The following is a 27,565-nucleotide window of genomic DNA, read 5'->3' as shown; positions in this document are numbered from 1 at the left end:
TTACATTTAGGCCTATAATCCATTTTGAGTTAATTTTTATAACTGTAAGGTCTAGATTTTGTTGTTGTTTATGGATGTCCAGTTGTTTTAAAGCTATTTGTTAAAAAGAATATTCTTTCTCCACTAAATTGCATTTGCTTTTTTCTCAAGAATTGGTTGGCTGAGTTTGTGTGGGTCTATGTCTGGGCCTCTATGGATCTATTTGTCTGTTTTTGCACCAATACCATGATGTATTGATTACTGAAACATTATAATAGTAAGTCTTGAAATCCCGTACTGTCAGTGCTCCGCAGCTTTGTTCTTCAATACTGTAGTGTTGCTTATTCTAAATATTTTGCCTTTTCACATATACTTTAGAATGAGTTTATTGGTAACTACAAAATAACTTGCTGAAATTTAGATTGAGATTGCATTGACTTCATAAAACACATTTGGAAGAATTGAGATCTTAACAGTTTTGAGTCTTTCTATCCATGAACATTGGATATTTCTTCATTTATTTAAATCTTTCCTTTCTTTCTTCAGTTTTGTAGTGTTCCTCCTATAATCCAGTACAGATTTTGTTAGATTTATACCTCTGTATTTCATTTTGGGTCAAGCTAACATATGGTGTGTTTTTTATTTCCAATTCCATTTATTCATTGCTGGTATATAGGAAGGGAATTGACATTTGTGTATTAACTTTGTACCCTTCTATCTTGCTATAATTGCTTATTAGTTCCAGGAGTTCTTTTGTTGTTGTTGATTCTTTGGGATTTTCTTCTTAGACAATCATGTCATTGGAGATGAAAGACAATTTTATTTTTTCCTTTCCAATCTCTGTATCTTTTATTTTCCTTTTTTGTCTTATGCATTAGGTAGGACTTCTATAATTTGATCTTGGTTCGGAGTGATGAGAGAGGACATCCTTGCCTTGTTCCCCATCTTAGAAGAAAGCATCTAGTTTATCATCATTAAGTTACCTGTAAATTTTTTTGTAGATGTTTTTTATCAAGTTGAGGAAGTTCCCCTCCTCTAATCCTAGTTTCCTGGGAGTTTTTATTGTGAATTATTTGGGTTTTGTTAAATGTTTTTTTCTGTATATATTGATATGTTAAAAATATAATTTTTCTTCTTTAGGCTGTTTTGCATTATATTAATTGGTTTTCAAGTGTTGAACCAACTTGCATACCTGGAATAAATTTTGCTGGTCATGGTGTATAATTATAGGTGCATACATTGGATTTGATTGCTGTTATTTTTGTTGAGGATTTTTGTATCTGTGTTCATGAGTGATTTTGGTCTATAGTTTTTTTTCTTTTCTTTTGAATGTCTTTATCTGGTTTTGATATTAGGGCAATGACAGCTTCATAGAATGAATTAGGAAGTATTCTGTATGATTCTGTTTTGTGGAAGAGGTTGGAGAGAATTGGTATAGTTTTTCATGATTTAATTTCTTTAATAAACATAGACCAATTGACCTGATCTACCTTTTCTTTTGTGAGTATTGGTAGTTGATGTTTTTTAAGGGATTGGTCTCTTTAATCTAGGTTATCAAATTTGAGGGCATGATAATATTCCTCTCTTATCCTTTTAATGTCCATAGAATCAGTAGTGATGGTCCCTTTTTATTTCTGATATTTATAATTGCTATCATCTCACTTTTTTTCTTGATTATCCAGGTTATAAGTTTGTTGATTTTATTTATCTTTGCAAAGAACCAGTTTTTGGGTTTATTTTCTCTATTGATTTGCTCTTATCAATTTCATTTATTTCTGTTCTAATTTTTTTTTTTTTAAAGATTTTATTTACTTATTTGACAGAGAGAAATCACAAGTAGGTAGAGAGGCAGGCAGAGAGAGAGAGGAGGAAGCAGGCTCCCTGCCAAGCAGAGAGCCCGATGCAGGACTCGATCCCAGGACCCTGAGATCATGACCTGAGCCGAAGGCAGCGGCTTAACCACTGAGCCACCCAGGCGCCCCTTCTGTTCTAATTTTTATGATTTATTTTCTTTGCTTATTTTAGGTTTACATTGCTCCTCTTTCTTTAATTTCCCAAGGTAGAAGCTTAGTTGTTGATTTTATATTTCTTTTTTTAATATATGTATTTAATACTTTAAATTCCTTTCTAAGCACTGCTTTTGCTATATCTCACAAATTCTGGTAAGTTGCATTTCCATTTAATTTATTTCAAAATATTTTTAAATTTCTCTTGAGACTTCTTTGACCTCTGTGTTATCTAATCACATGTTTAATCCCCAGCTATTCTTCTTTTATTTAGTTTAATTTCACAGTGGTCTGAGAGCATATTTTGTACTCTTTCAAATTTATTTTAGTGGTTTTATGGCTCGAGATGTGACCTATCTTTGTGAATGTTCCATGAGAAGAGTATTTATTGAGAAGAGTGTTTATTCTGCTGTTATTGAAGGAAATATTTAATAAATAAATATTTATTAGATATAATTGATTGCTGATGTTGATCAATTCAACTGTGTCCTTATTCATCTTCTGCTTACTGAGTCTGTCAACTACTGATAGAAAGATGATGAAGTCTATAACTAAAGTAGTGGATTTATTCATTTGTCTTTGTAGTTTTATTACTTTTTGCCTCACATATTTTGACACTTTTGTTAGATGCATACATATTAAAGATTGTTATGTCCTTTTGGAGAATGGAAAACTTATCATTATGTAGTGCCACTCCTTGTCCCTGATAATTTTCCTTGTTCTGGAGTCTGCTTTGCCTGGGATTAATATACTCTAGCTTTGTGTTAGCATGCTATATCTATTTCTTTCCCTTTCTAAAAAATCTATCTTTGTCTTTATATTTAAAGTGAGATTCTTTGGGGGAGGGTAGGGGACACAGAAGGAGAGGGAGAGAGAGTATCTTCAGTAGACTCAATGCCCAGAGCCCAATGTGGGGCTTGATCTCATGACCTTGAGATCATGACCTGAGCCGAAACCAAGAGTTGGACACTTAACTGACTGAGCCACCTGGCACCCCTAAAGTGGGATTCTTGTAGACAACTTTTATTTGGGTCTTTTAAAAAATCTACTGACATGTGAATATATTTATTAGACTATTAACATTTAAAGTGATAATAATGTGGTGGAGTTAATGTCTATCGTATTTGTAACTATTTTCTATTTATTATACTTGTTCTTTGTTTCTTGATCTTCCCCCATTTTTCTGCTTTTTCTGATTTTAATTCATCATTTTGTGGTAAGTCACTTATGGTAAATCATTTTGTCTCCTCTTAATTAGAATTTTTTTTTTTTTTAGTGGTTACCCTAGTGTTTGCAATATACATTTATAATAAATTTGAGTTCACATTCAAATAACATGCTATTTCATGGATACTCCAATTATCTTATTACACAGTAGTCCCATTTCCCCCCTCTTATTCCTTACATTGTTGTCATTCATTTTATTTATCCATATGCTATAATATCCAGTACATTGTTGCTATTATTAATTAGAAAGTTATTAGATCAATTGAGAAGAAGAAAAATAAACAATTCTGTTTCTACCTTCATTTTTTCTATGATGTCCTTTGTTAATGTATGTCTTAGTTTCATGCTTTTTCCTTTTCTTTGAAGAACTTCTTTAAAATTTCCTGCAAAGAGGATATGCTAGTGGCAAAATCCCCCAGTTTTTGCTGTTTGTGAAAGTCTGTTTCTCCTTCACATTGGAAAGATAATTTCACTGGATACAGAATTCTAAATTTGGGTTTTTTTTCTCTTAACATTTAAAGCACATCACTCTATAATCTTGTTTGTGTGGTTTCTGATGAGAAATCTGATGTAATTCTTATCCTTGTTCTTTTGTAGGTAAGGTATTTTTACCCCCTTCTTGCTTCTTTCAAGATTTTTCCTTGTCTTTGGTTTTCTGCAGTTTGAATATGGTATGCTTTGAGTATTTATCCTCCTTGGTGTTTTCTGAGCCTCTTGATGTGGTCTGGTGTCTGTTACTAATTTTGGGAAATTCTTGATTAATTTTGCTTTAAGTATTTCTGTTCCTACCTTCCATCTCTCCCTCTATCCCTCCCTCCCTTCTTCCCATCCTCCCACTTCCCTCCCTTCTTTCCTTGATTCTTCTTGTGGCATTCCCATCATACATGTGTTACACTTTTTTTAGTTGTCCAGTAGTTATTATATATTTTGTTCTGTTCCCTGCCCCCCCACCCACATTCTTTTTCCTCTTTCTCTTTAGTTTGGGAAGTTTTCTGTTGGCAGATCTTAAAGCTCGCTGATTGTTTCTTTGAGTTTTGAGCATTTCCTTCTTCTACTTTTTAGAGCATCCATCTTTTTGTATACATTACCCATCTGTTTTTGCACATTATTTACTTTTTTTTGGGGTCAGAACTCTTAGTTATTTTAAATTCTTACTTGATAATTTGTATGTGTGTCATATCTGAATGTAGTTCTGATATTTGCTTTGTCTCCTCAGATGGTTGGGCTTTTCTTTTACTTGTTTAGAATGTTTTGTAATTTTTGTTGAAAGCTAGACTTAGTATTCAAGTAATAGGAACTGAGGTAGGAATTTAGGCTTTTAGAGTGAGGTTTGTTTGTTTGTTTTTTTGTTTTTGTCATTCTAGCTAGGAGCTGGGCTCTGTCTAAATGTTTCCCATAGCTGTAGGTGCCAGGGATTGCAGTTTCTTCTAATTTCCTTTTTCTTTTTTTAAATCTTTTTCTATCTCTATTGTCTTTGGTCTTCCTAAGAATTTCTCCTTAAGTAGAGTTGTGACTTGCAACTTGGAACTTTTTCAGTTATAACCCACTGCTAACATAGTGAAGCCTCATTGATATGGTAGGGTTTTGAGGAAGAAAAGCATTGTAAAATCTTATGATTAGATCTCATTTTTTAGTGGGCCTGAGTCTTTGGGATGCAACTTTCTGAAATGTTTTTAGTCTTTTTTTATTCCTCTTTACATAACCAGATGGCTAGAGGAGGCTAGAGTTGCCAATTGCTCTTCCTCCAGGTTGGATAAGGCTCAAGTACTCTTCCTTGGAGTGCAGGCCTTAATCCTGGGGAATGCTTTAGGGACAATGCAGAATGGTTATTCTGTTCTCCCCTCCCTCATCGAAAACACAGGGGTATTTATTTAAATAATTTTCCTCATGAGAACCTGGTAGAATTCTTGGAGCTAAAATCCATACAAGTATTGGGGCCCCTGTAAGTATGGGCCCCTGGTTCCCCCCCCTTCCCCCGCACTTTGCTCCTTTTATTTTGGAACACTATTTCATTCCTTTATATCATTATACATTCATCCAGTGAGGGGCATCTGGACTGTTTTAAGGTTGAAATTATTGTGAAAAGGTCTGCTGTGAACATTGATGAACAAGTCTTTGTGCACATCTAAGTTTTCATTGCACTTAATACATTTCCCTATGTAAATATCTAGGAGTAAATGTGCTGCTTCTGTGGTAAATACATGTTAAATGTAAAAAGAAACTGTCACACTTGATTTAAAACCATTTGTATCATTTTACATTCTCCAACTATACACGAGAATACATAATTTGTCCAGATCATTGCCAACACTTGTAATTTTTCCAAATCATTGTCAACACTTCCAATTTTTAGCCTTTTTAATTTTGAGCTTTCTAGTTGGGGGGAGTATTGTTATCTTATTGCAGTTTTATTTTGCATTTTCCTGTTATTTAATCATGTTGCAATCTTTTCACATGCTTACTGGCAATTTCTTTACCTCTTTTGGGTGAGTGTCTGTCTTTTCCCCATTTTTTAAGAGTTGATATAATTGGCCTATAACATATTACTTTCAGGTGAAAGGCATAATGATTCAATATTTATATATATTGAGAAACCACCACAGTAAGACTAAATGACATCCATCACCACACAGTTGTAATTTTTTTCTTGTGGTAAGAACTTACCAGTCACCTGCTATACATTATATCTCTAGAACTTATTTATTTTATTTTTTATTTCTTATTTTTTTATTTTTTTAAAGATTTTTATTTATTTATTTGACAGACAGTTCACAATTAGGCAGAAAGGCAGGCAGAGAGAGAGAGAGAGGAGGAAGCAGACTCCCCACTGAGCAGAGAGCCTGATACAGGGCTCCATCCCAGGACCTTGGGATCATGACCTGAGCCAAAGCAGATGCTTAACCACTAAGCCACCCAGGCATTCCACAAGTCTGTACCTTTTGACTACTTTCACCTCCAGGGTTTTTCACTTTCGAAGTGGTCCATACTCAGCTTCCAGCACTTTGTAAAACTTACTGTTTAATTCTTCCTACCCCTTACTGTCTCTGGTACCTTCTGTTGTAGGTAAGCTGATCTCAGCTGTGCTTCTCTGTATCTGCCTATCTCTCCAGATTTTGGGTGATGATTTGCTTTGCTACCTCAGTTCTCTGGTGGATCTAAGAAAAATCTTTTTTTTTTTTTTTTTTTTTTACTTTCTTCAGCCTTTTTGTGATGGGAGTGATGACTTCCTATCTCTTTGCGTGTCTAATCTAAGCCAGAAGTCATAATTATATGTTAAGGAGAGAAAAAAAATCCTTTATATTTTTACCATTTCTGGTATTTTTCACATTTTGGGGGGTGTAGTTTCAAATTTCCATGTGTATCACACATTTTCTTCTAGAAGAACTTCATTTAACATTTAGTGCTAGTATGCTGACATTGAATTCTATTTGTTTCTTTTTTCTTCTTTCTACATTTTTCTTCGTATTTCTTTATTTTCTTTATTTTTTCTTGATTTTCTTACTTTTTTATTTCTTTTGACCTGATAATTGAAAGATATTTATGGTGGAAATGAAATTCTGGAATGACAGCTATCTTTCAGCACTTCAAAGATGTCATTCTGTTGTCTTCTGGCTTCAGTCATTTCTGCTGAGGAATCTCCTATAATTTTTCTTTTTTTCTAGATACCACCAAGATTTTCTGAATATCTTTGTTTTTTAGCACTTGGACTATGATGTGTGCAATCCATATACCCTCCCGCCCCCACTTAGTGTTCTGAACATTTCTTTGATTTGTGATTTCTTATCCCGTATTAATTATGGGAATTTGTCAGTTATTCACTCTTTTGGTGACTCCAGTTATACAGAAATTAGGCCATTTGATAATGTCCCATAACTTCTGAATGATCTTCTGATTTTTTACTCATCTGTTTGTTTCATTTTTGTATAATTTCTATTTACCTATTTTCAAACTTAGAATTTTTTTCTTCAGCTACAGCTTCAGTCTTCTAATAGCTCCATCTAAGAAATCCTTTATCTCTGATAGTTTTTTATTTCTAGTATTTCCATTTGATTTTTTTTTAAGTAGTTTCTGTCACTCTACTGAAATTTTCCACCTGCTCATATATGTTATCTTCCTTTTCCACTTGATCCTTTAATGTTGTGCAGTGACCTATTGCTCATTTTAGTCTGAGACTTTATTAAAATCACCGTTGCCATCCATATTTCTATCAAAATTCTGTTCTTGGTGACTAAGGTGTTCTCTAAGAAAATGGATACGTTGGAGCTCTCTTCTTTTCTTCCAGAGCTCGTAACAGAATTGCCTTTAAGTGTCCCTTCATGGCAGTCTAGGCTTTTTCTAGCATGAACCTCAAACTTTTTCAGCCCCTATGCATTACCCAGTTCTAAAGCTACTTCTGCATTAAGTATTGTTACAGCCGTACCACCAATTTTCAGTACCAGTTTTCCTCCTAGTGACTTCAAGCTCCTATAACAAAATACCATAAAAGGCTTAAACAGCAGACATTTACTTCTCACAGTTTTGGATGCTTAAAGTCCAAGATTGGGGTGCCAGCCTGGTCATGTTTTGGCGAGGACTTTTTTCCAGATTGCAGATTGCCTTCTTCTTGTATCTTCACATGTAGAAAAAGAGCTGTCTGGCTCTCTCATCTTTGTATAAGGGCACTAATCCCATTCTTGAGGACTCCACTCTCATGATCTAATTATTTCCCAGAGGCTCCACCTCCAAATACCATCGTATTGGGGTTAGGGTTTCAACATAAGAATTTTGGAGGGACACAGACATTCAGTCCTTTATAGGTAGAAAGCAGGTGCAAGCTTTTCAGAGTCCTCTCTTAGTGAGGTCACATAGAATGTACTTCATTCCCCCAGCAACAAGTTATGACAACTTGTATGAAATGTTTTATACCAAGGAAGCTCACCTGAGGCTAGGAATTGAGGGTCTTTCTTGGGGGTCAGTCATGGAGGCATACAGTACTTGTGTGACTGATGGTGGTCACTAAAATTCTTGATGCCCATAAAGAAATCAGGTGTTCAACATACAGCACATCACTTATATAGTGTAGGCACAGTGAGCCTCTTTTCTCATTAAGGGAAAGTTTTGCCTGACAAGTTCCCAGATGACAGCCAGGGGCACCCCTTGCAAGTAGGTTTTTCTAAGTGTAGCAGCCTCAGGCCTGCTATGTCAACTTTTATCTACACATGCATAAAATATGTATGGTTTGTGACTGTACCCTATAAGTAAGTAGTTTCTTGGGTTATTTGAGCCAAGGTCTGTTGATTAAAGGTACAGGAACTATATATTTCAGAAGGGGCACTCTCTTGTAATTACGAGCATATGTCTCAAAGAGAGAAGCAGGCAAGAGGGAAGATAAACAGGAAGAACAGACCGATGGACCTGATGTTGAGGAGGTTTCAGGGAATTTGCCAAAGCAATTTATGTCATGAATGAAACCAACAGTAGAAGATTGTTTATCTTGGCACCTAAATAGCAGAACTATCAAGGTAATGAAATAATTTTTAAATGGTGTTAATAAGCAGTTATTTTTACTAATGCCATTCTAATAATTGAAAAAGTATTTGCTCAGAGTGTGGTTCATGGTAAGTATGTCAGTTCCAGTGCTGCAAGTGGCTCTGAGAACTGTTGATACAGAATTCTAGTGCTTTTAAAAGTACAAACAGATGGTAAGGACCCATGAGGGGTGACAGTTCTTTCTCATTCTCATTGGTGGATAGCAACTATTTTCTTAATGTTTAAACTTCCATTAGTAACTTGATTTTTTAAATTGTTCTTACATAATCACCTCAATGTGTTTTATTTTACTTTTGTTGAAGTAGACTACTTATCTTTTATGGCCTTTAAAAATCTGCTTTATTAAGATATAATCATGTTTGAAAATCTTTATCTTGTGAATAAGACATTTTCAGTTTTTCCTTCCCTGTCTCAGTACTTTCTTTTTCTTGTCTGACTGTGCTGGCCAGCACTGCCTGTGGCTCCTGGAGGAGCATTTCAGACATCCTTCCCTGCTTCATATCCACCAAGCCTCACATAAACATATTGCAGAGAGTGACCCAAGAAGCCACTGATCAAAAGTGACATTTCCTAAGGGTAACTTTACTTTCTATGTGAATATTGGTTATCTTCATAAGTGGTATAAAACATGCTAAAGAAGCATGCCGTGAGAATTTGGTCATAGGAAATACAGATTCCACAGGAAGTAACTCTTATTCCTGAGGTAACTTCAGGTAGGGCAGTCAGATACTCAGTACTGGACATTTGGGTTCCTTTCACTCTTCTCCCTAGGCCAACACGGGTCTCAGAGAGAATGAGTCATGATAGAACTTTCAAAAGAATTAGAAGTGCTCAGCCCCAAAGGTTGGAATTACCAAGACGAGGTGCTAACCATGTCATTTCAAATTATATTTTGGCATCTTGCATCCAACATACAGTCGAATCTGCAGGAATGGTTTTTGCTGGCATCTGCTTTAGTTCTGAGAGCATTTGAGGCAGACTGAAAATAGCACCTTAACTGGGCCTTTGAGAATATGTGCAGTGTTCATTGACTCTTCTTTGGCACTCTAACTCCTGAAGAAAAATGTCCTGCTTTTGTTTCTTGAGCAAACCAAACACTTGTGTTTTCTTCCTCTTGTGATCGTGTGGGGCCACTTTGTGCCATATTAGAACTTTGTCTATCCTCAGTGCTGTATCCCAAAACAAGTACTATTTTTTAAAAAAGATTTTCCCCTTCTCAGGATTAATTCCTTGATTTTCTACACTATTAGCAACCTTCTTTAGGGATTGGAGGGAAAGTTTTAATTTAGGGATCTGACCTCTGTAACTTCCCAGAGTTCTTGATGTAGTTATGGAGATTGCCTGGTGATGCATACACATTTTTCATGGAATTAACTAATCAGTTAATCCATCAAACATTTCTTGAGTGTTTAGAATGTGCTAGTCACTGAACATACAAAAATGAAAAAGTTCTGACTTCAAGGCCTTTTTTATTTTAATTTAATTTTATTTTATTTTATGGTTCAACTTGGGAAGATGAGTCCAGAAATCATTGTGAAAAAGGAAATTATGGGGAAGAATTGCTGGGGGCTTACTTAGTCAAGCATTGGAGGAAGTGGTAATATGATAAAAGTTTTCACTATATTTCCTTAAAATTTTCTTTTGCATTTTAATAAATGAAGATTCTGTTTTTATTATATAATTTACTTTTGTAGACCTCATAGACCATCTATCTATGTTTTAATACAGACTTGTTGAATTGTATAATTTTTTAAAAATTGTATAATCTTAAACTATTGCTGATTTACTGTAGTGGCTACAAGTCAAAAACTGAATTAAGTGTTAATCAGCTTAATTAAGATATTCTTTTGTCTATCTGTCCTAAGATATACTAGATAAAATGTAGAATAAGATAAATTTATCCAGTTTGATTGTTCTGTTTCTATAGGCCTACCTCAATCTCACTGCCCTAATAAATGCCAGAAATGGGCATGCTTTCTGATCAAATTTGTTGCTCTGAGAGCACTACTGACTTCTGTGAAAGATGTGAAACTGGTGACTGTTATTTTGGGTTAATATGAATTTCAGTCTACTCATCAGTGTGCTAGAGAGATCTTTCCTGTGTGTGTGGGTGTATTTATATAAAGAGGATAGGTGGGAGTATAGGACCATTCATATGTTTATTGGTGGAATGCAGCATGGAGCATATTTAAAGGCTGGTATTTAAGTAGGAGTATCTCCAGTTATCAAGGAATATCTTGAAATTATCTAGAAAAAGTTTTAAAGAAAATTCATTTTCTTTGTCTTTAATTAAGATTGTATCATTTTAAATATTTTTAGTTCATGTGTATGGGAGGCAGAAAGTTGGGCATTATTCTTAGTGTTTTTTAGTTATCAGAAAGCTCACCACTGAAGTCCATGACCACAGTACCAGTCATGAAGCCAACGGCTGACTTTTCAAAAAAGATCTTTTTTCCCTTTCAACAAAGTAGCATTAAAAAAAATTGAAAGTGTGATCATTAAAATTTGAGATGAAACCATGTTAGAGACTTTATTCAATTTATTATTAATAAAGGAACAAGGAAGATGGCAAAGGTGGTTCAGAGAACATTTGAGGATCCAGATTTTTATAGGCATTTTGAATGAGTGTTAGAATAACAGCACTAGCTTAGATTTAGAAAGTCTGGCTTATTGTCTGACAGAGCAATACATGATAACCTTTAATGTTATATTTCCCATCAGAAATTATCTCTATCCCTACTGGTTAACAATCTGTAGGTTAATATGGAATTTTACTAAGTCTAGGATTTAAACAATGAGTTGAAGGTATACTTCATAACTGAATATTCATAACTGAATAATCCTTGGGAGTGCCTGTTAAATATTATCCTCATATAACATTAAAAGGACATGTCACTTATCCCTTCCTTTTTGCCTTCCGTTCATGTTTTAAATAATCTTTAACATCCTGTATCTTGAAATTTTAAAATATGTATGTTTCAAAACATTAACTTTTAGATTCCAATTATAGTAACCCAATATCACTTGCAAGTAGCTAATGGAGAGGTTGCCAGACAAAAAATATTCTAGGTTTAACCAGTGGGAACAACATAACATGATTTTACAGGCCTGTTATGGCAAAGGTTAAAAAAGAAAAAAATGCGTATTCTGAGGATTTTGGATAGATTGAACATGAACTACTTGAATACAGGCTCTGTAGTTAGTTCTTACCCATTCAGTGTTAATCCCCAACATCTAGTTTAGCTGAAGTGTGGTGTTAAGAGAGTTAGGTCACTGAGACACAGTGACTGACCAAATGTTGGTAGTAATCTGTTAAACCTGTGGAAACTCCAGCTGTCTAACAGAAATTCCTTTGCATTGTGTGTTTGACCAGGTGAACAACAATTGTGTGCTGGCCCCAGGATGCCATTCAGACCTTCTGCCTGACTCTCGGGGCACAAGGCTCAGTACCTGCAGAAGCATTTTACTCACCTCATCTGGGCATGGGGACAACATGTCTTCATACAGGAAGGCCACAAAAGAGTCTGGTAAATTCTCATGCCTCGCATACTTTGGGGGTGTGAGGAGCAGGAGGAAGAGAACATTGGTTCTCAGACTATGTACATGGGAACCATCTGTTAATTTGTTAACCTGCAGGTTTTGATTCACTGGGTCTGTGCGCAAACTAAAGATTGTGCCATCTAACAAGCTGTCACACTTAAGAGTAGCGGTGACTAGAGACTTGTGTTTTATTTTACTCTTAACAAATAACATTTTTTCCAATTATGTAAATAATAATAAGTTACATATATAACATGTAATATATAATTTTTGTATAGTAATAAATATTATATATTTATTGCAGAGAATCTGGAAAACAAACAAGCACAAAAGCACAGAGAAGGTGGCTTTCAGTATATAATACTAACAGTGTTCTAATGAGATGCCACTATCTCCAGGTGACCCATACTGTCATCGTCTTGTCTCCAACGCTGGTAGCTTACTGTCATTTTTCAACATTTTTTTTTATACCTTTCCTCTCTCTTTTTAAGTTCAGCTCAGCTGCTGCTCCCTCTTCTCTCCTGCCTTCCTTGTTCTCAGTGTTGCTCCCCATGCAGAGGGCTAAGCCAGAGCTCTGCAAAGGGCCGTCCTTGCTGGACTGCTTCTCTGGTCTTGCAGCTCTGACTCCAAAAGTCCTTCTGGTCCTGTCTACCTCTGAAAGACCCAGAAGCAGCTTGCTGCTTCATTGTGATACTACTTACCCGAGCACATTTGTGGTCTCCAGTTTTTTTTTTTTTTCCCCTTCCATTATAGACATTACTATTGACAACATGTTAATATTTATGGATTTTATACTTGTGCTAGATTCTTTCTTTAGGATAAATTCTCAGGATTGGGATCCTTGAGCTAATAGGTCCGAGTTTTGTGTTGCTTTTATTCTCTGTTGCCACCATTATTTTCCAAAAAATGTTAATCCTATTACCAGCAGTATGTTAGTTATACTGTAACCTCCCTTTGGAGTTATCACAGCCAAGAAGGTAATTTAGTTTTTATGAAATGATATTTTGAGCCTCCTTTTTCTTTCCATTTCTGTGATTACTCTTCAGGACTATTTATTTCATTTTATGTAACTTGATATTTTAAAAAATCTGCTTACTGCTTTTTCCTTTTTGAGATAACAGTGTACTAATAGTTCATCAATTATTTTCTGAACTACTTAAGAATCTGATCAAATTATAGATTTTTACTGGAGTCTTTTTAAATATAATTTTGAATCAGTTTCTTTCCTATTTTATGTCCCAAACACACCATTCCTTTATTTTAGGTTTTGTGAAAAGTACAAAAACAGCACACACAAAAAATAGTAGAGGCACTCATTTACTTAAGACCTTTGCAATTACTGTGCAAGTGACCAAACTGACTGGTTCCTTAAAATAAATTATTATGAAAGTAGCAGTTGTCATATTTTATTGGTAGAATGTTTTAGATTCTAAATACATGTGGCCTTTATAGCTTTGTTCTTTTATTGCCACCTAGTGAATGGTCTCTTTTCTCAAGGAAAGAGTGTGTTTTGCAAAATTGCTTTGCAAACCGTATAGATGGAATTAAAGTCCACAATAAGAGAGAAAGAGAGAGCAAGAACCAAGTTACTTTGAATGAATTAAAATCTTTAGCCAGTGCCCAAATCACTTATTAGAAACATTTACAGTTTTTGTGGAATTCCAGCTGGAATTTGTATTTTCTTTTCTGGGCTTCCTTAAGGCTTTTTAAAGTATCTTTATTACAGTGCCTGTTTTATTGTCTCACATTATAGTTATTTTTATACTTCCCTATTGAAGGACAGACTTCTGGAGGGTAAAGGTTGAATCTTTCTTCCTCTTTGCTTAAGCACACTCGGTGCTTTGTATATTGTAGATATTTAATAATGTTTGTTGAGTTAAGCATTATTGCAGAGTTGCTTTTCATGATGGAAGAGAGAGAAGAGAAGAGGTACTACTGATCTGTAGTTTCTACAATACATTGTCCTTCAAGAAATGACAGATTAGCAGTTTTGACTTATGAAAAATTTCTATTACCAAACAGATCATTTGTGAGCCCCTAGGAGAGGATGAAATGATCTTTTAAGACCTGAGTTTTACTTAAAACAAGACAGGTTAAACCAGCTTCTAACTATAGTAGTCTGAGCAGCCCTGGATCAAGAAGAAGCTTTCCTCATCCTGATAGGGTAAATGTTCTTTTTCCTGGACACCCTAAGATTAGGATGACCCAAACCACCAAACGCCAGGAAATCTTTTTCTTGGAACATTTGATGGCCCTAAAGCCTCCCCTGGAATCCCATTGTGAAATGAGATAGGTGCTTGAACTTAGCAATGCTTGCTGATGTCAGAAGTCATCCTTTTTTTGGTTCTGAAAGTGGTAGAATACTCAGGAGATTCACTTACTAGTTCAACTAGTTAACTAATTGCTTAGATGTCCTCTTGGCAAAGTCTTTGTGAAGATCCTCAGCCTTCTTCATGTTTTAGGCTCCTTAAAACTTAGCCACAGTAACCTGAAATTTTTGGTCATCTTGTTGCTTGAGGTCCAATAAAATTTGAATTATACAAAACCATGTAGGACCTGAGCTAGCTAGTCCAGGATTTATGCTACTCTCTGTTAGTTCCTGAGAATCCTGGAAGAGATTCGTGAACAAGATGGTCAAAATAATAAGCAGAAAGAGCTCTGAGAAATTTAGCAACCCTTAGAAGAAATAAATATCAGAATTGAATACAAAATTGGCAAGGCAGGAAACAACAAATGTTGGAGAGGTTGTGGAGAAAGGGGAACCCTCTTACACTGTTGGTGGGAATGCAAGTTGGTGCAGCCACTTTGAAAAACAGTGTGGAGGTTCCTGAAAAAGTTAAAAATAGAGCTACCCTATGACCCAGCAATTGTACTACTGGGTATTTACCCCAAAGATACAGATGTAGTGAAAAGAAGGGCCATATGTACCTCAGTGTTCATAGCAGCAATGTCCACAATAGCCAAACTGTGGAAAGAGCCAAGATGCCTTTCAACAGATGAATACATAAAGAAGGTGTGGTTGGTATACACAATGAAATATTACTCAGCATTCAGAAAGGATGAATGTTCATCATCACTAGCCATCAGGGAGATTCAAATTAAAACCACATTGAGATATCACCTTATACCAGGTTAGAATGGCCAAAATTAGCAAGACAGGAAACAACATGTGTTGGAGGGGATGTGGAGAAAGGGGAACCCTCTTACGCTGTTGGTGGGAATGCAAGTTGGTGCAGCCACTTTGGAGAACAGTGTGGAGATTCCTCAAGAAATTAAGAATAGAGCTTCCCTATGACCCTCCAATTGCACTACTGGGTATTTACCTTAAAGATACAGATGTAGTGAATGTTTATAGCAGCAATGGCCACGGTCGTCAAACTGTGGAAAGAACCAAGATGCTCTTTAACGGACGAATGGATAAGAAGGAGTGGTCCATATACACTATGGATTATTATGCCTCCATCAGAAAGGATGAATACCCAACTTTTGTAGCAACATGGACTGGACCGGAAGAGATTATGCTGAGTGAAATAAGTCAAGCAGAGAGAGTCAGTTATCATATGGTTTCACTTATTTGTGGAGCATAACAAATAGCATGGAGGATAAGGAGAGTTAGAGGGAAGGGAGTTGGGGGAAATTGGAAGGGGTGGTGAACCATGAGAGACTATGGATTCTGAAAAACAACCTGAGGGTTGGCGGGGGGTGGGAGGTTGGGGGAACCAGGTGGCGGGTATTAGAGAGGGTGCGGATTGCATGAAGCACTGGGTGTGGCGCAAAAACAATGAATACTGTTATGCTGAAAATAAATTAAAAAAATGCAGATTCAAAAAAAAAAAAAGAAAGAAAGGACGAATACCCAACATTTTCATCAACATGGATGGAACTGGAGGGGATTATGCTAAGTGAAATAAGTCAAGCAGAGAAAGATAATTATCATATGGTTTCACTTATATGTGGAACATAAAAGAATAGCATGGAGGACATTAGGAGAAGGAAGGGCAAAATGAAGGAGGGGAAAACAGAGGAGGAGACAAACCATGAGAGACTGTGGATCTGGGAAACAAACAGGAGAGTTTTAGCAGGGAGGGGGTGGGGGGATGGGTGAGCCTGGTCACGGATATTAAGGAGGACATGGATTTCATGGAGCACTGGGTTTTATATCCAAACAATGAATCATGGAGCACTACATCAAAAACTAATGATGTACTCTATGGTGACTAACATAAAATAAAAAAGAGTTGAATATAAAGTTAGGTCTATTTTTCAGAAAATGGGATAAAGAGACAAAACAGATAAAAGATTAGATTAGAAGACGAATCCACGATAGCCTGTCTGTAACTAATAATAGGAGTTATGGAAAAATACAGTGACTGAGAAGTTACTTAACTGAAGAAAAATTTCCAGATGGAAGGACATGAGTTTCTAGATTTGAGAGTAAGCTCAAGTACCAGCAAAACAAAAGGCAAAAGAGACACCACATCAAGGAACATTATTGTGAAATTTCCAAACACAGGGAGAAAATCCTAAACATTTCCAGTGAGGGAGAATGAAAGAGGTCACAGGTAAAGAAATGTACTCTCAATTATTATTAGCTTCTCAAATTATCTCGGTGGAAGCCGCAAGAAAGGGTTTCTCAGTCATCACATTTATTTTCAATGTGGAACAAGAAAGGAATTAGAGGGAGTGGAGTAAGGAACTAGGGTTGTCAGCCCTGGGGGGGAGAACTGGACAGTAGATGTTACACCAGTGAGCCAATGTGCCAAGAGCTATTGTGAAGGGACGCATTCTGTGGTGCTCCAAAGTGCAGGGGTGGAGTCAGAGATTACACGGGGAGACTGGCCCAATGTGCTAATGGCTTGTGCTAGTCCATGATTAAATCGTGATTGTCTGAGACAAGCTTATCCAAGTTTGAGTAGAATCATATAATCTCTTTGAGAGATTGCTAGACTTTGAAGTATAAAATCTAACTAGACCACGGGAAAACCATGGGATGTGATTATGACGATAAATGCATTATATAAACAGATTAGTAGAGAGGAAGCCGTCTGGTATAGGCACAAAAAATGGGTCAGTAAATCTCGCAGGTCTTTTTTTTAGTTTAAAGAAAGTTAACAGAGCCCTGCATTTCTTTAAAGGTTATTTAAGAAGTACGGTCCAGTAAACTTGAAGGTTCTTCATTTATTCAAATCAAATTTTGAAAGCTCCTGATTGACCACAGACACAATCCCTTTTTATTCTAAAGGTCAAAATCATATATTCTTGAAAAATCACTCTGCGTTCAAGTGTCGCTTCATTTAACTACATTGTATTAGCAGAAACACAAACAGAGAAAAACTCTGTCTCAGATAATTTATTCAACTCATTAAATAATCAAGGAGTAGTGCTGGTTGAAAGAACATTTTGAGGAACAAGGTATGTACTGTCTTAGGGAAGGCATTTTGAAATAAGTTTGCTGAATTAGAAGTTAAAGTGATTAATGTTCTACAGGGCATCAAAACCATATCCTTTTTGGTCAGACAGTCATCTTAACAAAATGGCATCATTAAAATAATATCTTTACTTCTGATATAAATATATGACCTGCAGTTTTGGTTATTTGATTATTATTTATAACTGTGTTATACCTCACAAACTGTTTTAACTCAGAGCTTTATCAAGTTTGAAAGCCTTTGAAAGGGCAGAGGATAGAAATCAGGGGAAATCAGGATAATCTCTTAGATTTCCATTTTATGAATGTCAGAATTTATTAATTGTCCCAAAATTGAAGGACATTTTGTTTTTCTCCCCAATTTTTATTTTTCCAAACAGTACTACAATGACATCCTGATCTTTGATCAATATTTGTATGTGTGAGTATTTCTGTATGAGAGATATATAGAGGAGGAATTTCTGGTTAAATTTTGTGCACATTTAAAGGGGATTGATACTGTTTCAATTTAATTTCCCTTTAGCCTATTTCCCTAAATCCTCATCAATAGTGAATTTTATCCATTTTAATAATTTTTCCCAACTGTTGAGTTAAAGTGATATCACACTATTTTAATGTATGCCTTCCTGAATGCTAGCAAGGTTGTTATCTTTTTTATTAGGCTATTTCCATTTCATCTGAATTTTCTGTTTTTGTCTTTTTTTATTGTTTTAAAAATGAGTTTACTATAGGATATATGTATTGCAGGTATCTTTTCCCGCTCTATGGTTTGCTTTTTGGCTTAAATTTTCCTAAAAGTTATGTATGTATATATGTATGTATGTAATCTCTCCACCCCATGTCAGGCTTGAACTCATGACCCAGAGATCAAAACTCATATGCTCTTCCAACTGAGCTAGCCAAGTGCCAAGTGTCACTGTCTTTTTACTTCATGGTAAAAAATGGTATCTTTTGATGAAGAGAAATTCTTAATTTTAAGGATGTCCAGTTTTTCATTGTTTTCCTTTATGGCTAGTGTTTGTTTAAGAAATATTTACTTTCTTAAGGTGATGAAGATATTTTCCTCTAAAAGCTTATTTAACTTCTCAGATTTAGATCTATGATCCTTCTGGAATGAGTTTTGAGTATGGATATTTAATTGAACTGGTACCTGGTATTCAAAGACGTTTTTAAAAATATGTTCACGAGGGGTATTGGTATTTTACTACTTTTGTAGTAGGGTTTTTGATAGCAGGGTAATTCTGATGTTGTCAAATGTTTTTGAGAAGTATTCTGTGTTCCTTTATTTTCTGGACTACTTTGTGTGAAATTAGTATTATTTATCCTGAAATACTTGGTGTAAGTGAAGTCATAGAGCCTTAAAAGTTATTTGGATGTCTTTTGCAAGGTTTTTGACCCAACTTTTCAACTTCTTTATTTGGATTTTCTATTTCTTATTGTGTCTCTGTTTAAAATTTGTGACTTTTCACTGATGAAAGAAATCAAAGAAGACATAAATGAATGGAAAGTTATCCCATGTTCATGGACTGAAAGAATTAAAATTGTTAAAAATGTGTTTACTAGCAAAGTCATCACAGATTCAATGTAATCTCTATTGACATTTTAATGGCACTTTTTACAGAAGTAGAAGAATTTACATGGCAATACAAAAGACCATCACACTTTATATTTCAAGCTGTATTATAAAGATATAGCTATCAAACATTATGGTACTGGCATGAAAACAGATACATAGACCAACGGAACAGAACTGAGAGCCCAGAAATAAATTTGTATATGTAGTCAGCAGTATTTGACATGAGAGCTACTAATACTCAATGGAGATAAGACAGTCTCTTGCATAAATGGTACTGGGAAAATTAAATATATAAAAAAAAGGAAGCTACACACATACACACACAGGAATGTTATTCAGCCATAACAAAGAAGGAGATCCTGCTATTTGCAACAACATGGGTAGATGCTGAGGGCATCATGCTAAATGAAATAAATCAGAGAGCAAAAGATAATACTGTATGGTCTCGCTGATATGTGGAATCTAAAACAAAAAACAAAAAACAAAACACAAAATCATAGAAAAAGAGATCAGATTTGTAGTTACCAGAAGTGGAGGGATGGATTGAAGGGGGGAATTGGAAGAAGATAGTCGAAAGGTGCGCACTTCCAGTTATAAGATAAATAAGTGCTATGGATGTCATGTACAACATGATGTCTATCTGGTTATCACTGCTGTATGGTATGCATGAAATTTGTTAAGAGAATCTATATGAAATGATGAAGAGTAACTAAACTGATTTTATAATCATTTCACAATATGCATAAGTCATATCATTATGTGATATACCTTAACTGTATTAAATGCTGCATGTTGATTACATCTGAATAAAATGGGGAATTGACCAGTGGATGAGTGGATAACAGTATGTGGTATATTCATAAAATGGCATATTACTTAACCTTGAAAATGAAGGAAATCCTATCACATGCAACAACATGGATGGACCTTGAGGTTATTATGCTAAGTAAAATAAGCCATCACAAAAAGATAAATACCGTATGATTCCATTTATGTGAGGTATTTAAAATGGTCAAATTCATAGAAACAGGAAGTAGAATGGTGGTTACCGGGCGCTGGGAGGAGTGGGATAAATGAAATTGTTTAATGTTTAAATTAAATTTCAGATTTGCAAGATGAAAAAGTTCTGGAGATCTGTTTCATAACAATATGCATATAGTTAACTCTACTGAACTATATACTTAAAAATGGTTAAGATGGTCAATTTTGGGTTACATGTTTTCTACCACAATAAAAGAAAAAATGGAGGGAGTGCTAAGGTTGGAAACTTACTATTTTGTACCCATTACAGAAGACTGAATCAAGCAAAAAGCAGCAATAGATGCTAAATATAGGTGAAAATTTCAATGAAGAGCAGGATGTGTGTGGTCACAAAATGTCTCCCTATAGATTGTGCATTAATTGCAAGATAGGGGAACAATTGGACTTCAATCAGTGGTCAGAATTCATGCCAGTAATGAGGGAGAGATGGACAGTGTAAGGTTTCAGATGTAAAATGCTGAGAAAGGAGCCTCACCTATGCGGTATTCCAGTTGAGAATGCATAATCTGAATTTAATCATGAGGAGACCTTGGACAAAACAGAAATAAGGAGGATTCTATTAAAAACAGTGGAACAGAGGGATTATATTCTATTAAAATGTGCATGTCCAAAAATTAAAAAATATTTGGGTCTTTGAAGAAATTTATTTCCCTAAATTGATAATTTTGTTGACATAAAAACTATTTTAGAGTAATTTTTGATTTACAGACATATTATGAAGATAGTACAGAACATCTACAATACCCTTCATCCATTTTCCCTGTTGTTAGCATCTCATATTACCAGGGTTCATTTGTCAAAATCGACCTTAAAGAAACTGGCCTTGGCATATAAGTATTAACTACATTCCAGACTTTACTTGAATTTCGCCTTTTTATCCCCATTCATGTTCTCTTCTGTTCCAGGATCCAGCGCAGGATATCACATTGCATTTAGTCAGTATGTCTCCCCAGTTTCTTCTGGTCTGTGTCAGTTTCTCAGTCTTTCCTTGTTTTTTGTGACCTTGACAGGTTGAATAGTGGCCAGGTATCCTGTAGAATGGCCCCCAATTTACAGTTGTCTGATTTTTTTTTTTAATTTTAACATTGTTTTAATCAAGTAATGTAGCTGTTTGAAACAGGAAATTTTAAGATCACTGAATAGATCAAAGTGAAGGGTTAATTTATTAGGACAGCCTCTATGGATAAAACTCCTATTATGTTTTTTTTTTTTTTTAATGATTAGACTAGAATTACAGGTTTGGGGATGGAATACCACAGAATTGAAGTGCTCTTCTTGTCACATCATCTCAGGAGGCACATGACATCCACGTGACACCACTGAAACTCTTTAATGGTCATCATTTGGTTAAGGTGGTATTTGCCAGAGGTATTTTCTCTGCTGTAAAGTTACTGTATTTCCATTTTTTCACTCTTTGGAACTGAGTTACTAAGTGTAGTCTGCCCTCTGGGTGGGGAAGTGAGCAAGAATTAAACTCTACCTTTTGGAGGAGGGAGTATATATACATTTTGGAGCTTTTCCTATAAAGAAGGTTTGTTATCCTCCCCTACTTATTTATTTGATCATTAGTTTATATGAGTATAAACTCATTTATATTTATTTTATGCTTCATTATAATCCAGTTGTTACTTATTTTAGTGTTCAAATTGTTCTAGTCCTGGCCCTTGGAAGGACTTTCAGATTGACTCCTGTGTCCTGTCCTTTCATGTTCCCCATCCTTTAGTTTTTTTGAGCACTTTGCTACTTTACTGCATTACAAGGTACTCCAGGCTTATCTTGAGTTTTCACCTGGCCAGGCCCTAGATTCAGTCACTTCTAGAAAGAGATTTGTTTTACTGGAGAACAGTATTTAGAAATCAAGATCTGGACACTGGCTTGTTTGTTACTACAGTAGTATCATTGTTTCTGGCCCCTGGATTTTTTTTTTAATAGACAGAAAAATAATCACATGGTTTAATGGAATAAGTCTTGAAAAATGTAAATGAACAGTGCATTCTTGAAATGTTAACAGTCATAACAAACTTTAAATGCTGAGCCCATGTGAAGCACTGTACTGAGTGTTTCAGGTGTAATACCTCAGCTGATCATCATAATGTCCTTATGACACAGGCACTGTTGGTATTTTTGTTCTATAGATGATGAAACTGAGACACAGAGAAATTAGGGATCTTGATCAAATCGTGTGCCACAAAAATGACAGAACTGGGATCAAAGAGGTGAAATTCAAGTGTGATACATGACACTTGGACATTACTGATCGGATAAATTCAAGAGAAAGCTGTTGAGAAATTATTAGGATTAATCAAACAGTGAATTTTGAGGAAATTCCAGGGGAAACTCCCCAGTTTATGTCCATCATGTTTTTTTTTTCCTGTGTATTAAGAATTACTTGCATAACTGTAAACATTTTTCTCCTGTTTCTAAAACTTTGTAGTTTAGCTATTAGGTTTATATCTCTGATTTACTCCTTTTTTTAATGGGGTAATATAAGTATTGAGGGGTTTTTTTTCCCTATGTTATTTCAGCATCAGTTTTTGAAACATCTCTCTTTTCTCCATTAAGTTACCTAGGTATCTTTGTCAAAAATCATTGAATATATATCTTTGTAGAATTGCATGTGGACTTTTTATTCTGTTCCATTGCTTTATACTTCTGTCCTTATTCCAGAGTCCTAGTATCTTAATTATTATAGCTCTGTAATAAGTCTAGAAATTAAGTGGTAAAGTCTTTTGGTGTTGTTCTTTTTCAAAATTGTTGTTGCTGTCCGAGGCCCTTGGCATTCTATATACATTTTAGAATTAGCTTGTCAGTTTCTACAGAGAACCCCTAATGGGATTTTGATTGAGATCACTGTGGGGGTATTTGACATTGAATATGTCATTCATTCATCGAATATTTGCAATATCGAATCTTTGAATGCAAAGACAATATGTATTTCTCCATTTATTCGGGTATTTTAAAATTTCTTTCAGCAATGCTTTGTAGGGTGTTTTTAAAAAATTTTTTTTAATTCTCTTATTTTTTATAAACATATATTTTTATTTGGGAGAAAGAAAGAGCTGGAGCCGTGGAGCAGAGGGAGAAGGAGAAGCAGACTTCGCATTATGCAGGGAGCTCAACTTGAGGCTCGATCCTAGGACCCCGGGATCATGACCTGAGCCAAAGTCAGACACTTAACTGACTGAGTCAACCATGTGCCCCAATGTTTTGTAGTTTCCAGTGTATAGGTCTTAAGCATGTTTCAAGTATTTCAGGTTTCTTATATTACTAAATTTTTTAATTGTGATTTTTAGATTGTTCCTTGCTTACACATAGAAATACTGCTGATTTTGTATTCTGACTGCATATCTCACAACCTTGCTAAGTTTATTTATAATTTCTAACAGCTTTTTAAAATAGATTCCTCATGATTTTTTGTATATACAATCATACTATCTTTGAATAAGAGTTTCATACATCTTCTTTAGCAATCTTTTTGTCTTCTTTTTCTTGCCTAACAGCACTGGCTAATACTTCCAATATGTTGTTGTTGAAAGGATGTATTAAGGACAGACATCTTTCAGTTGTTCCAGATCTTAGAGAGACAGAGTTCAGGCTTTCACTCTTACGAATGCTGTTAACCATAGGATTTTTTGTAGATACTCTTTATCGGGTTGAGAGGTTTTTCTTCGATTCATGGTCTGCTGAAGGTTTGGGTTTTTTTTTTTTTTTTTGTAAATAGGAATTTTATTTTGTTAAATTCTTTTCTGCATCTATTGAATGATTGTTTTTCTTCATTTTGAGTGTATTCCTACAGTGACTTATACAGATTGTTCTTGAAGTGTTAGCTTACTTTATATTTTTGGATAAATTTCATATGGTCACAATATACCACCCTTTCTATGTATTTCTGGATTTGATTTAACATATTTTGTTAAGGACTTTTGCATTTTTATTCATGAAAGGATGTTTATCTGTAATTTTCTTCTAATATCTTTGATATTGGTATCAAGGTAGTTGTTAGGAACTGCAGAGTGTTCTGAAGTTCACAAGTTGAAACCCTCACCCCCAGAGTGATTGTGTTTGGAGATAGGACCTTTAGAGAGCGTATGAAGGTTAAGTGACATCATACAGGTGGGGCCATAATCAAATTGGACAAGTATCCTTCTAAGAAGAGGAGAAGACATGAGGGATATGCATGCACAGAGAAGAGGCCATGTGAGGACACAACAAGAAGGCAGTCAGGGAGAAATGACTTAGGAGAAACCAAAACTGCTGGCACCTTGATCTTGGACTTCCAATCTCCAGAGCTGTAAGAAAATTGAATTTCTATCGTTAAGCCACTCTGTGCTATTTGTTATCACAGACCTAGTAGATGAATACAATAGTGTTTATGTCCTCTTCAGTTTTTATGTCTCCTCTCTTCAGCTTTACGGCTAATTGTTGTAGAAGCAGTGTTTTTCCTTAATGTTTTGTAGAATTTGCTAGTGAAGCTCTTCAGATCTGATGTTTCTTTGGGGGAGGATTTTAAATTATGAATTCACTTTCTTTAAACGATATAGGGCTATTCATATTATCTAGTTCTTCTTGAATGAACTATGGTAGATTTTTGTCTCTCAAATTATTTGTTCATTTCATCTAAGTTGTCAAACATGACATTAAGTTACCTGTATCCTTTAGCACACTTTACATTCTTATAGAAAATATGGTGTCATCCTCCCTTTCATTCCTCAGGTTGTTAGCTTGTTTCTTCTCTCTTTTATTTTTTGATGCATCTGAAGATTAACCAATTTTATTGATCTTTTCCATGAACCAAACGTTGGCGCAGTTGATTATTTTTCTCTCAGTGATTTCTGTTTTTACCACCATTTCCATTCTTCTGCTTCTTTGAATTTGCTCTTCTTTTCTAATTCCATAAGGCAGAAGTTTAGATAGTTGGATTTTACCATAAGGTAGAATTTTAGATAGTTTGGATTTCTACTTTCCTCATACAAGTATCCAATGCTGTACATTTCTATAAAACATTCCTTTGGCTTCATCCTTAAAATTTCAATATGCTGTTTTTATTTACCCTCAGGAAGTTTAAGAAGTTTTCTAGATTCTCTTGTGACTTATTTTGACTCACAGGTTAAAAAATTTGTTGTAAAGTTTCTAGATATTTGGAGATTTCCCATATATCTTAATATTATAAATTTCTAATTTAGTTCCATTGTGATCTGAGAATATTTGTAGGATGTATTTTATAATTTATATGATAAGCTCTGGGTGATTTCATAGCTTGTAAATTTATTGAGAATTATTTTATAGCTCAGTGTATAATCCTTGAAAATGTTCCATGCATACTTCAATATATATTCTGTTGTTTTTAGGTGAAGTGTTTTGCGCTTTTAAATCAGGACAGTATGAATTATAGTGTGTTTCAAATCTTCCAAGGCTTCACTGATTTTTTTTTTCTTTTATGTCAGTTGCTGAAAGAAAGTTTTGTGGATATGTGTCTTTCTCTTTTCAGTTCTGTTAGCTTTTATTTCATATTAATCTGGGTTTTTGCTATGAGTTGAATATAGATTTTGAATTGCTGTTTTTCTAATAAATCAGCCTCTGTCATTATGTAACATCATCTTTATCACTGATAATGCTCTTTAATCTGAGGTCTACTTCATCTAATGCTAATCTAGCCATTCTAACTTTTTCTTGACTAATGTTAGCATGGTATCTTTCTCCCTCTTTTTTCTTTTAAAGTTTGCTGACTCTCTGTTCAGTCTTGCCCCACTCCCCCATCATGTGCTTCATTTTTGGATCATTTCATTGCTGTATGTTGACATACACTGGTCTTTTCTTCTCTACTGTCTCATCTGTTGTTAGTTCTATCCAGTACATATATTATGTATTTCATCACTAGAAATTCCATTTGGGTTTAATTTTTACAGTTTCTATTTCTCTTCTCATTATGTTTTATTTTACTTCCTTGAGTGCCTTCATACAAATTATACTAGCTTGTTAAATCTTCTTGTTTATAAATTTCATCATCTATTCTTTCTAAGTATATTTCTATTGATTTACTTTTCAGGTCATAGGACATATTTTCCTCCTCCTGTGCATCCCCATTAATTGTTTACTGGATGCCGGGTGTTGCAAATTTTTTTTTGTTTTGCAAATTTTTGGATGCTGGATTTCTTTTTAAATTCCTCTAAGAAAGTGTTGGTATTTTCTGCCTTGAAGTTGTATTATTACTTGAAGTTCAAATTGAACTTGATTCTTTTTGAAGCTTGCTAATAAGCTTCTTAAAGATGGTGCAGGGGCACCTGGGTGGCTCAGTGGATTAAACCTCGTCCTTCAGCTCAGGTCATGATCTCAGGATCCTGAGATCGAGCCCCGCATCGGGCTCTCTGCTCAGTGAGGAGTCTGTTTCTTTCTCTCTCTGCCTCCTTGTGATCTCTCTCACTCTGCCAAATAAATAGATAAAATCTTAAAAAAAAAAAAAAGATGGTGCAAGGAAGCCTTTATTCTGGGGATAATTTAGTTTTGCTAAGAAGTGTGTGTTCTGTGAACCCTCCCCAGAGTCCCATGTATTGTGAGATATCCTCATTCTGGATTATAAGAACACAAAACTTTTCCTAGCTCTTACTAATTTCTGCTGCTTTCCAGTGATTTTCCTTGATGTCAGGAATTGTCCTACATATAAGCAGACCCATATTCTGCAAAGGGTAAGAGAGGATTTCTTTGCAAATGTTCAGATTTTCTTGTTTTGTATAGCTACCTCCTCCCTTGACATTCTGCCCTGCAAATTCTACTTGCCACAGTCTCTCTGAGCTTTGATCTCTTTCTCTGCAGCTCAGTGAGATCACTTGACTCTCTTTCAATTCTCTCCCTGAGCTATGACCTGGAAACTCCCTGTGGTCTTAATCTGGGGGCAATCATAAGGCTCACCTCATTTGTTTCCCCTCTCTCTGAGATCATAATCTATTGTGCAATGTCTGAAAATTGTTGTTTCAATGTATTTTGTCCTATTTTCTGGTTGTGATTAAGTGATAAATTCCCCATAGACAGAAGTGAACATCAGCGTAGGTTACTTAAATTTTCATTTGTTTATTAGGTGACATTGGATTTTTAAAATACATTTATTGACTTGTAGGTTTTCTTCTTCTGTGAGTTGCTTGTATATAATTCTTACAGGCATTTAAAAACAGAATTGCCACCTTAGCATATGAAGCTCCTTTTTAAGTTCACAGAATTCCCTGTTCTTTGAATCTTAGTGTGAAG

At 35.1% G+C, this 27,565-nt stretch overlaps 1 protein-coding gene across 9 annotated transcripts in view; it reads left to right on the top strand.

Annotated features, from left to right (window-relative positions):
- Nucleotides 1–27,565, top strand: part of PTPN20 (protein tyrosine phosphatase non-receptor type 20) — a 149,148-nt gene that overhangs the window by 8,695 nt on the left and 112,888 nt on the right. For 6 of the 9 annotated variants that reach the window (XM_082718419.1, XM_082718424.1, XM_082718425.1 and 3 more), the window contains exon 2: nucleotides 12,115–12,268. In XM_082718419.1, the coding sequence (XP_082574545.1) occupies nucleotides 12,115–12,268 (154 nt within the window). Of the gene's footprint in view, nucleotides 1–8,517; nucleotides 8,714–9,190; nucleotides 9,318–12,114; nucleotides 12,269–27,565 lie in introns of all 9 variants that reach the window. The other 3 variants (XM_082718421.1, XM_082718422.1, XM_082718418.1) reach the window with 2 other exon arrangements.

This window comes from Mustela nivalis, assembly GCF_964662115.1.
Source record: "Mustela nivalis genome assembly, chromosome: 2".
NCBI lineage: Eukaryota > Metazoa > Chordata > Mammalia > Carnivora > Mustelidae > Mustela > Mustela nivalis.
The sequence above is the reverse complement of the archived record's forward strand: the minus strand, read 5'-3'. Positions and strand labels throughout refer to the sequence as shown.